The following is a 12,189-nucleotide window of genomic DNA, read 5'->3' on the forward strand; positions in this document are numbered from 1 at the left end:
ACAGATGGGGCAACACAAGGAATGTTGGATTGTGGGAAAGCATTGGCAGTCCTTCACTCCTTTCTTTTGAAGGTTGACTTTGAGGTGACAATCCCTGGGGAAGGGAAGGATCGAATCTTCAAGGTCTCCATCAAGTGGCTAGCTATTGTCAGCTGGCGCATGCTGCATGAGGCCTTGGTCAGTGGCCAGATCCCTGTTCCCTTGGAGTCTGTGCAAGCCCTGGATGTGGCCATGAGGCACCTGGCATCCATGAGGTACTGGGTGTAGTTAGTATCTGGGCTAGTAGTGGTGGCGGAACTGCTATGTGGGGTGGGGGGTAATGAGCCAATACTAAGGTCCCGCAGTATGCCTTTTGAATAAAACATTCTTTGAAGCCCTACCATATGCCAAATGGTATGCATATACATTTAGGTGGTTTAAAGCCTTGGCCCTGTCCCTTTTAGATATCTTTGGACCTCCATCCCATCTGTCCCTGCAGGACAGAGAAAGGATAGAGACTTGCACAAGGTCAGTCATAATAACTAGTAAAGGATCAGAGCTGGAATTAAAGCCCTGGTGTCCTGCCTTCCAGGCCAGGGCTCCTCCGTGCCCAGGATGCCTCACAGGGTGGGGGCCTGTGCCCGAGGGACCAGTTCTCTGCCTGTCCCTGCCAGGTACACCCCCGTGGGCCGCTCCTTCTTCTCACCGCCTGAGGGCTACTACCACCCGCTGGGGGGTGGGCGCGAGGTCTGGTTCGGCTTTCACCAGTCTGTGCGCCCTGCCATGTGGAAGATGATGCTCAACATTGATGGTGAGTGGGGACAGCTATGGAGCCAGGGGCACCCTAAGTCCAGTGACCACACTCCCAGCCTCATCCCTCCCAGCTCTGCAACCACACTCCTAGTCTAATCCCTAAAGCCCTGGGACCTCTCCCCTATCCCGATACCCTATAAGGAAGAGGGTGTAAAGAGCAGTGCCTCCATTTATACTGAAAGATTGAACCTAAGTTGAGATATGCCCACCCTGTCCCCACAGTCTCAGCCACTGCCTTCTATAAGGCGCAGCCGGTGATTGAGTTCATGTGTGAGGTGCTGGACATCAGGAACATAGATGAGCAGCCCAAGCCCCTCACAGACTCTCAGCGTGTGCGCTTCACCAAGGAGATCAAAGGTGAGGACCCAATCATGTGGGGAAAGGAAACAACACTACTTTCTCTTTCATCATAAAAGGAAATCCCCTTGGGATATGTTCAGGGAGAGGCCAAGCCTGGTTGCATGAGCAGCCTTTTCCAGCCCTGACTGGCAGTGTGTGTATCCCAGGCCTGAAGGTGGAAGTGACCCACTGTGGACAGATGAAGAGGAAATACCGTGTGTGTAATGTTACCCGCCGCCCTGCCAGCCATCAGACGTGAGTTGACAGGCTGCTAAGCCATACCATTGGTGGAAGAGGGCTGATATGTCAGCTATTCTTTCATTTCCTATGCCTTCCCCTACTTGCCCTGAGTTTTTGAAGATAAAATATGGGAGTTTGGTATCCCTCTTCCAACCTTTCCAGATCCTTGATACTCTCCTTACCATTTTTACCTTCTTGGTCTCCACCTTTCTTCCTTGGGCCTTTATTATAGAGCAGGAGTCTTCCCCTGACTGCTGCCTCAGTTCTGTAAATGTTAGGATCTCTCTCAGCTTACTCTTCCACCTGAGAAAGAAAGCTAGGTTCCTGGGCTCATTCCATCCACCTTCTTGACCTTAGACCCTTAGACTAACTGGTCTGTGAGTGCCTATTGGGTGTTGGGTTTTATGCTCAGCACTAGACATGTAGATGAGTCAGATATGGTCTTGACTATTGTGGAACTTGCCTCTACTCTTTGACTTCACTCTGGGAGCCCTGTATTGCCTACTTTCCCATGAGTGCTTAAAGAGGCTGGATAGGATGAAGCCAAGTCTGGGACTTCCCATGGTTGTAAGTCTAAAGAGGTGGGATTAAATGCTGGGCCCTGACACCTTCTTTCCTTCCCCCAAACAGGTTTCCCTTGCAGCTGGAGAGTGGACAGACTGTGGAGTGCACAGTGGCACAGTACTTCAAGCAGAAATATAACCTTCAGCTCAAGTATCCCCACCTGCCCTGCCTGCAAGTTGGCCAGGAACAAAAGCATACCTACCTGCCCCTAGAGGTGAGGCTGCCAAGTAATGGCTGGGCTAGAGAACAAGCATTGTATCTGCACACTGATCATCGGAGCTCTTTTCTTCCATTTGGAGTCTCTCATTCTCATTTTGAAGTTAGGAAAATTGACATTCTGAGAGGTGTGAGGTCATTCAGTGAAATGTAGGCTTCATTCTTACCTGCCTAGTTCTTTCGTTTCCCTTCATCTTGCTCTCATGTTCTTTTAGGACTACCAGGCAGAGGTAGAAGCTGTATTTACTATTTAATACATAATTAGTTTGGTCAGGACAGAGATTTCAGATACCCACATTTAGGTTCTTTTAATTTCTCTTAACCCTTTCTGGAGCTGGGGGTCCTAAATGACCTAGAGATGTCAGTATACCTTATTTTGCACGTTACCTATAAGATGAGTCCTGTTCTTGTTATCGATGTGATGATCAATGTGTTCCTTTTGAAAAAGTTTTAGTCCCAAGATTGATCATATTTTTATGTTTCAGCAGACCTTTGAAATCCTGCAATTAAAGAATAGTAATGCTTTTTAAGTCATAGAATACAAATTCAGAGCCATTGGGCTGTATTTGATTTGGGATATACACACTAGCCAAAATGTCTGTGGAGAAATTACTGCTGACTACTTGATTGTTTAGTACTACTCAAAAATGTGGTCTGTAGATCAACAGCATAGATACTACCTGGGTGGGAGCTTGTTTGAAATGCAGAATCTCAGGTTCTACCTAGAACTATTGAATCAAAATCTGTCTTTTAACAGAATCCAAAGAGGACTCATGAACATTAAAATTGGAGAAGCACTAACCTATAATGACATCTTCCTCTGTTCCCATTGCAGGAGTCAGATAGCTGGGATTAAAGCTCAAGCCTTCTGTGAGCTTCTAGGATTAAAAAAATTTTTTTTTAACATTTATTCATTTTTGAGGAATAGAGAGAGACAGAGCGTGAGTGAGTGAGGGGCAGAGAGAGAGAGGGAGAAACAATTTGAAGCAGGCTCCAGGGTCTGAGCTAGCAGCACAGAGCCCAATGTGGGGCTCGAACCCATGAACCACAAGATCATGACTACTGAGCGGAAGTCGGACACTTAACTGACTTAGCCACCCAGATGCCCCTAGGCTTTTAGAACTAGCCAGAGGGAATTAGGCTGAGAGGAGATGAGATCCCCAAACCCAAGAATTCTGGCTTTAGTTAATAGCTGATGATGCATGGAAAGTGGGAGGAAGGCAGTATGTTCTTTTGAGGTGTAAATAGGAGTTTCCAGGGACAATCCCAGCTTAGGCTATCTACTGCAAGCCAAATTATGTTACATATATTGTTAGCAAATTAACATTACTTTTCTTTAAACATTAGTTTCCAAGGTGAATAATTTATATATTAATGTATATTTTTATTCTTATTGTTGTTTATTTAACAAATATTTATTGAGCTCCTACTGTGTGTCATATGCTCTTTTAGGTGCTGGGAATATAGAGATTAACAAGACAGACAAGGTCCCTGCTGTCATGGAGTTTACATTCTAGAAGGGGGAGATAGACAATAAATTGATAAATAAGATAGTTTCAGATGGTGTTAAGTGGTATAAGAATAATAAAATAGTTTAAGGGGATAGAGGTAAGGGAGGAGGGGGTTGGAGAGCCACTTTAGTTATTGTGGTCAGGGAGGTCCTCTTTTAGGAGACATTTAAGTCCTGAATTATGAGATAGAACCAACCTTGTAAAAACCTGAGGGAAGAACCTTTTATGGGGTAAATAATAAGTACAAAGGCTCTAAAGCAGCAGGGAACTTGGATTTTTTTGAGAAATAGAAGGCCATAGTGGCTGGCATGTGGTATATGAGAGCAAAAGTAGTAAGGGGTGATTTCAGAGAGAGGTACAGGGTCTAATGTAGACTTTTATAGCCAGGTGGGATTTTTTTAAAAAATATTTTAATGAGTAACTTGATTAAGATATAATTCATATACCATAAAATTCACCCTCTTCAAATGTACAATTCAGTGGTTTTTAGTATATTCAGAGTTGTATAACTATCACCATTATCTGATTGTAAAATATTTTCATCATCCCCAGAAGAAAACCAATACCCATTAGCAGTCACTTACATTCCTACTCTTTACCAACCAGCCCCTAGTAACGACTAACCTATTTCTGTCTTTGTGCATTTGTCTATTCTGGACATTTCATATGAATGGAATTATATGTGGCTTTTTTTGACTGGCATCTTCACTTAGCATAATGTCTTCAAGGTTCATTATACTGTAGCATGTGTCAGAATTTTCTTCGTTTTTAAGGCTGAATAATGTTCTGTTGTATGTCTATATCACTTTTTTAAAAAATCCATTCATTCATTGATAGACACTTAGGTTGTTTCCACTTTTTTAACTATTATGAATAATGCTGCTATGAATATAGGTGTAGAGTATTTATTCTAGTCCCTGCTTTCACTTCTTTTGACTATATACTCAGAAGTGGATTTACTGAATCATGATAATTCTCTGTTTAATTTTTTGAGGAATCACCGTACTGTTTTCTACAGTGGCTGTTACCATTTTACATTCCACCAGCAATGCACAAGGGTTTCAATTTCTCCACACCCCTGCTTTAGTCTTTTCCTAGTGTTGATTCTGTAGCTGAAATCATCTGTCAAGAATGCTACAACCTTAAGGTGCTTTTAAGAGAGCAACCTCGTAATTTTTAACAATTCAATGATTTTATTGTTGTTTAGTTTAAGAATTCAACAATTCTGGATTTTTATTAATTGAATTGAATAATTTTGTTTTCTTTGGGATATGGACTTTAAAGGCAGGTGGCTTTATCATGATTTTCTCTACCATTGTTCATCATGAACTTTGAAAATTAGAAGGAAAACCAGTACTTACATAGTGCTGGCCCTTTGGGAACCAGTTACACATTTCATTTTGTCTAAATCCTCACAACAACCCCCTTAGCTAATGTTTCTTTTTTAATTTTTAAAAAAATGTTTATTATTATTGAGACAGAAACACAGCATGAGTGGGGAAGGGTCAGAGAGAGAGGGAGACACAGAATCCGAAGCAGGCTCCAGGCTCTGAGCTATCAGCACAAAGCCCGATGCAGGGCTTGAATCCATGAACCATGAGATCATGCCCTGAGCTGAAGTCGGATGCTCAACCGACTTAGCCACCCAGGCACCCCAGCTAATGTTTTATTTGATGACTGAAATTAAAGAAGCGTAGTCGGAGAGTAGTTAAGAGACCTGCCCAAGGTAATATCACCTTGAAATGGCAAAGCTGGGCTTCATATTCAAATCTTTCCAATCTACAGGCTCTTTCTACTCTCCAAAAAGGCTTCTTGATCATGGCATCCTGAATATAGTATATTGGAGAATGGAAGTCTTTCACATTACTAGAAAGTTTTTTTGAAATCCACTGTGTTGTCTTGGGCCCCAAACAGAGGAACACATGGCAGGATGTTCCTCACACCAACAGAAGATGCTGTCAGCCAACCGAGACAGTGATTGCTGTAGTCCAGGGGCTCAGTGATCATCTGTAGGCTGGGGCTCAAGCATTAAGAATCATCCCTAGTTCTCCTAATGAGTTGCAGGGAAGCAATTGACTGCCTGTCACCATTGGAGAGCTTTCTACCTCCTTAGGAATCCAGTTTGTTTATATTGAGTTTTTTAGTATTCAGAAGAGCTCTGTACTAGGTCGTTTGGTAAATAATAATTTATGCTAGAGTTTACTGAGTGTTTACTGTGTTCCAGAATTGTACTCGGTCCTCTAAGTGCTTTATTTCATTTAGTCTCCAAACAGTCCTATGAGTTTGTTTCTCTTCTCCCCAATTAACATGAGACCTGGGCCCAGATCTGGCTCTGGATCCCAATCTCTTAATGACAAAGTGGCTCTATTGCCTTTGGTTGCAGGTGGATATTTTCTAACTTACCTGTCTCTGCACAAGGGTTTTTGCAGTCCCCTTTCCCGGACTGACAGCCAAGGTCTCTTCCTTTATTGTGGGGCTCTGGGTACAGCGTGGACTGTACTCAAGCCAGAGCTACCTGTCCTTCTCGTTTCCTCAGGTCTGTAACATTGTGGCTGGGCAGCGCTGCATTAAGAAGTTGACCGACAACCAGACTTCGACCATGATAAAGGCTACAGCTAGGTCGGCCCCAGACAGACAGGAGGAGATTAGCCGCCTGGTCAGTAGGGCTGCAGAGAAATGTATGCTTGGTTGCTCAGTCACTGGGGCCCCTGGTAGCATAGATACTTTTCTGCCTTGGCAGGATCCTCAGGAGAACACAAGTCTGGATTTGTTGCCTGGGATTCCATAGGACTGCTCTTGTTTCTTGACCCTGTAGCTACTTGGCTTCCTTATTTCTTTTTCCCTCCTGTATTACTTCCCTGTGTTATCTACTCCCACTTACTTCATTTTCCACTTTCCGCCCCTTTTTAGGGCTATTACTTGCCAGCCCCAGCTGCCCTTCAGGGCTTTCTCCTTGGGACCCAGAGGGTGAGCAGTATTGCCAAGCTGCTGCTCTCCTGAGATCCCCTTCTTTTGTCTTACAGATGAAGAATGCCAGCTACAACCTAGATCCCTACATTCAGGAATTTGGGATCAAAGTGAAGGATGACATGACGGAGGTGACAGGGCGAGTGCTGCCGGCGCCCATCTTGCAGTACGGCGGCCGGGTGAGCAGGGTCAGGGCCAGACAACATCTCTGGGGCTTATGGTAGGGGGAGTTGGGTTATATTGCCAGGGGCTTTGGCTCCCCTGCTCATCTGGCTCTACTGAGGCTCACCTGGACGCCCCCTCTGCCTATCCCCAGAACCGGGCCATTGCCACCCCTAATCAGGGTGTCTGGGACATGCGGGGGAAACAGTTCTACAATGGGATTGAGATCAAAGTCTGGGCCATCGCCTGCTTCGCACCCCAAAAACAGTGTCGAGAAGAGGTGCTCAAGTAAGGAGGGTTGGGTGTATGGGTGGAAGGGTGGGAAGGACCCTAGAGCTGCCCACCTTCCCCTACCCACAAGGGGCCAAGATTTGATCTGTATTTCCCTCTTTCTGACTCTTTTTTTCCCCCCTCTTTCTGACTCTTGACCCTGCTTCCCTGTGCTTTCTGGCTCAAACTTAACTGTTCCTTTTCTGTCCATCTGCGGTCAGACATCTTGATGAGGAGCTGTATTAGTGTCAGAGATGATTTCAGGGCATGAATCTCCTGAGGGGGCCTGAATTATTTTATTGTTATAATTATTAACATTGGTAGTAAATAATAGTAACGAAGACTATAATGTACCAACACCGTACCTAATTTTATGTTCTCTCATTTCATCTTTTCAGTGAGTAGGTGGTGGTATTTCCATTTTCAGGAAACTGAGGCTCAGAGAGTACCTTGTACAAGGTTTGCATATCAAGAAAGTGTCAGAGTTGGGATCAAATCAGATCTGAGGTTTCAAAGCTTGTATTCCTCATTGGAAACAAAAGCTCAGCTGGTTCTCTGAGCTGTTCTCTCCTATACACAGAATTTTTTCATTCAGGTCCAAGTGACCTGAATTAGATGAACATGAGTTATAAGGGCCTCTTAGCTACCTGTGGCTGAGAGGCTAGGAATAGATGACAGCAATGAAAAAAATGATATAGCCAAATGGTTTAAAGGAACATGTTATGGGAATAATGTTCTTGAGTGAATGAATGAATAGTAAAGAAGTAACTGACCCTTCCCTTGCAGTCTTATTATTAGTGAGATATTTCAGATACCACAAAATTAACCCATTTGAAGTGTGCAGTTTATTAGTGCCTGCATTCTTTTGAAGTGGTGGCTTCTTATTCACTCTGGATCCAGAATAGGGTCAGTGCACTCCTAGGCTGAGGAAGAGCTGGTGGAGCTGACCACTTTGGGCATTGAGAAGGATAATAGAGCTTTGTGCCCTGGTAGGTTCAGCTGGCTTTGGGATTTTAATAAGAATTAGTTACAGTAGCACCTGATGAATGTGGGGACTCTAGCTGCCCTGCCTGTCCTTCTTCTTTTCCTCTCACAGATACACAACTACTACCATCACACTTACAGTTTCTTTTAAATGAGTTTCTCTTGTCCCCTTTCCTGGGTTTTGGGACGTTAGTACCATTAGGTCAAGCCATTCCTAGCCTTGGTCTAGCATTGGAAAGTTGGCCCTTAGCAATATTGGAAAGGCTCCCAGTTCTCTGTCTTTGTGTCACCTTATTGGAAGATATATTCTTTGTGTGCTTCTCTCTTATTTTCATGTCCAGTTTTTTTGAGAATCCATTATTTTGGATATTTTGGGGTACTGAAACTAATAAACCTAGAATCTCGGAATTGGGAGCCAGTTCATCAGACATCCCATTCTCTCAGTGATCCCGAGATGCAAGGGGTAAGAATATGGCTTGTATACCTGGGTCAGTGATATGTAGTTGGATGTTTGGTTCTAGGCTAAAGATTAAACCTGGGAATCTGAGGGTATGGCAGTGCATGAGATTGTCCAGGGAGAATGTAAATAGTGAACAGAGGCTGAAGATAGAACTCTGAGAATCTAGAAAGGAAATAGAGCAAAGTTTCTAAATGTGTATGAGGAGGATGGGATCCAGAGTACAAGAAAAGGCATCCTTTCTACTGAGACAGAGGGAAAAGAGGTGGCTGTGGAGGTGTATAAATTGGTAATTGGGGATGGATGAGGGAGTCCTAAGGTCAACCCTCAGAATTTTACTTCCGGCTAAAGAAGTCTTGTTACCTCAGCTTATATCACTTTTAGGACAGGTTTTCTTTAAAAAATCTATTTCTGAGAGAGACTGAGTGAGCGCGTGAACAGGGGAGGGTCAGAGAGAGAGAGGGAGACACAGAATCTGAAGCAGGCTCCAGGCTCTGAGCTAGCTGTCAGTATAGAGCCTGACACAGGGCTCAAACCCAGGAACTGTGAGATCGTGATCTGAGCTGAAGTCGGACGCTTAACTGACTGAGCCACCCAGACCCCCCCCCCCTTTTTTTAATGTTTACGACAGGTTTTCAAGACCTTCCCTATTCTAGACTTCTTTAAACACATTGTGGTCTCTGGCACAGGACACAATATACTAAGTGTGATCTGGTGGTAGAGAAAAGATTGGGAATACCACTTTCTTTGAAGTAGAGACCCATTTATTAAATTTGATGCTCCTTTATATCCTCAATCCTAGTTCCATTCCCGCCTTCTGATGCAGCTTCTATCATGAATTGTCATGAATTTCCTATCCAACTTCTATATATTTTTTATACATACATATATATGATTTTAAGTTTTATTTAATAGTATTATACTGTATTTATCTTGTATGTGTGTGTTTACTAAATATGTTAAAAATACTTATTTTCTTACTATATAGACTTTGAATCTGTCATATTGGTATTTGTAAGCTATATAGTGTCCCCTAAACAATTGCTTTTATTCTCTACTTGTATATTGCTTTTAATCTAAATGTAGGATTTTCACAAGTTAAATTTCCTGCTACCCATTTCAATCTGTTACTGTATTTATGTAGCTTGATTTTTTAAGATCTACTACATATGTACCCTTTCTTCCAACTTTCCTTCCTTTCCTAGGGTAAAGCCCCAAAGCCAAAAGAAAAGAAGCTTGTTTAATTATTTGCTCTTAGCCCTCAAAAAATCAGGGGAGGAGGAAATTCATTTTTACTGAGCACCTCCTGTGCTCTGATCACTGTTGGAGCTTATTTTAATGTGAGCAGAAGCCTTTCTCTTGGGCATTTGCCTATTGCTAAGGACTTAGTGCACAGGAATCAGTTGCTTGGTTGGGACAAGGTGGGGACTCAGAATTCCCACAGATTCCTTCTCTGGACTCCCTTGGCTCTCTGTTTGCACCATTAAATACTTAGCAAGCTTGGTTTTGTCCTACTCAACTACAAATGTGTTTTTTTACATTGGCCGTGATCATATATCATTTATCTCAATCTCTCAGTGGTTATCATAGAGCTAGGTACCTAAGATGGAGGCATTTGTTCAGAATTATTAAAGTGGGACTCACTGCCTCCTGTCATGACCATACTTGTGCTGCAGGAACTTCACAGACCAGCTGCGGAAGATTTCCAAGGATGCAGGGATGCCCATCCAGGGCCAGCCTTGCTTCTGCAAATATGCACAGGGGGCAGACAGCGTGGAGCCCATGTTCCGGCATCTCAAGAACACCTACTCAGGGCTGCAGCTCATTATCGTCATCCTACCAGGGAAGACGCCAGTGTATGGTACAGTTCTCTGGGGACAGTGATAATGAAGATAGGACTCTTCTCAGGGGAGCTCCCTGGAGACTCCTAGGGAGGACTCAGTGTGGGTTCTTTGATATAGCCAGAGTTCTTCCTTAACGTCAGTATTCCTTTGTAGGAGAAAGATCAGCCTGTACGAGCCATTGGATCATCCTACATCCTGCTTACCTGCTCACACTCCATCCCTAGTAACATTTACTGGGGTCCTCTGGGTGCTGGTCTTTGTGCTAGTCAAAGCTGGGCCAGATAGAGAAATGGGTCAGTCCAGACTCCTATTCCTAGGAGTGTGTTGTCTATCAGGACAGTGTACAGTACACCCACGCAGCATTTGTGGTGGCTTTGTAAGTGGTCTGTTGCCTGGGAATGACTTGGACTTTCTGAGTTTTCTCTCTCTCCACTTTTAAGGATAGGGGTGACAATATATAACTCTGGCACATTTCTTTTACTCTGTTTTCCCTCCACCTCTCCTGTTTTAAAATGAGAGCTGCCCCTCTTACCTTGTTCAACCCTTATGTGCCCTTGTTCCTGTCTCATCCTGCTACTTTGGGGAGTTCGTACCCTTTAACCCTCCAACTTCAGTTTCCCCACCCAAGAGCACATTACCACAATCATGTTATTTTGTTTAGCTTTTGTCTTCCGCTTTTCTTGTTTGGTTTTTTTTTTTAATGTTTTATTTATTTCTGAGAGAGACAGCGTGAACAGGGGAGGATCAGAGAGAGAGGGAGACACAGAATCCGAAACAGGCTCCAGGCCCTGAGCTGGCAGCACAGGGCTCGACATGGGGCTCGAACCCACGAACCGTGAGATCATGACCTGAGCCGAAGTCGGACGCTTAACCAACTGAGCCACCCAGGCGTCCCTACTTTTCTTGTTTGACTTCATACCCTACACCACTTCCTCACTAGCTACTTACTCCTTTGCTTTCTTCATCTGTCTTACTTCTAACCTCCTAAATTTCCCTTGCAGAGAGCCATCTGTGACCTTTCTCACTTCTCTTGACTTCTGATATTTTCTCCTGTCTCTCTCTAATTATTTTTGTCATTACCAAACATGCCTGGTATTTTCCAGATTTCTGCACCCTGCCTTCTCTACCTTTACGTTCTAGTGAAATTTTCATTTATTTCAGTTGCTTAAAACATCACCTATTATTATATGCTATGATGTATTATTAAAATCTTGATCCAGTCCTTTACTTCTGTCCCTCATTGGTCACTTTTGACCTTTCTCTCTTCCATAATAGTTTACTGATTACCTACTATGTGTGAGAAATACTGTGCTAGGTCCTAAATGTATTGGTGAATAAAATGGATATATTGTCTGCTCTTTTAAGGTGTTTCAGTGGACCATGTTTTTAGTATCTTATCTTCTCCTGTCTTTATTAGTAAGCTTTATCTTCTTATGTGTTTGTCATCATAATTGCCTCTGAGTACCTTTATCCAAATTCTGGAGGCAGTCTGTGTTCTCTTTGCTTCATCTACAGTGTTCTTTTTTACAGTTTTAAGATAGATTCTCTGGTCTCCACCCACACTTTTCAACTTAATTTTAACATTTCTCCTTAAATCTTTCTTTTTTCATTTAAATGTTTATTTTTTAAATTCTTAATGTTTTTATTTATTTTTGAGAGAGAGAGAGACAGCACAAGCAGGGGAGCATCAGAGAGAGAGGGAGACACAGAATCCGAAGAGAGGCTCCAGGCTCTGAGCTAGCTGTCAGCACAGAGCCCGATGCGGGGCTTGAACCCATTAACTGTGAGATCATGACCTGAGTTGAACTCGGACGCTTAACCAACTGAGCCACCCAGGTGCCCT

The 12,189-nt window shown here is 43.3% G+C and overlaps 1 protein-coding gene across 1 annotated transcript in view; it reads left to right on the top strand.

Annotated features, from left to right (window-relative positions):
- LOC120244909 (protein argonaute-1) overlaps positions 1-12,189 on the top strand; it is a 37,294-nt gene that overhangs the window by 9,824 nt on the left and 15,281 nt on the right. The window contains exons 4-12 of the mRNA XM_039251695.1: positions 73-254; positions 654-790; positions 1,015-1,149; positions 1,299-1,386; positions 2,002-2,149; positions 6,199-6,318; positions 6,686-6,808; positions 6,946-7,079; positions 10,179-10,363. Coding sequence (XP_039107626.1) covers positions 73-254; positions 654-790; positions 1,015-1,149; positions 1,299-1,386; positions 2,002-2,149; positions 6,199-6,318; positions 6,686-6,808; positions 6,946-7,079; positions 10,179-10,363 — 1,252 coding nt within the window. The remainder of the gene's footprint in view (positions 1-72; positions 255-653; positions 791-1,014; positions 1,150-1,298; positions 1,387-2,001; positions 2,150-6,198; positions 6,319-6,685; positions 6,809-6,945; positions 7,080-10,178; positions 10,364-12,189) is intronic.

This window comes from Hyaena hyaena, unplaced genomic scaffold (assembly GCF_003009895.1).
Source record: "Hyaena hyaena isolate Hyena2069 unplaced genomic scaffold, ASM300989v1 scaffold_397, whole genome shotgun sequence".
Classification (NCBI taxonomy): Eukaryota; Metazoa; Chordata; class Mammalia; order Carnivora; family Hyaenidae; genus Hyaena; species Hyaena hyaena.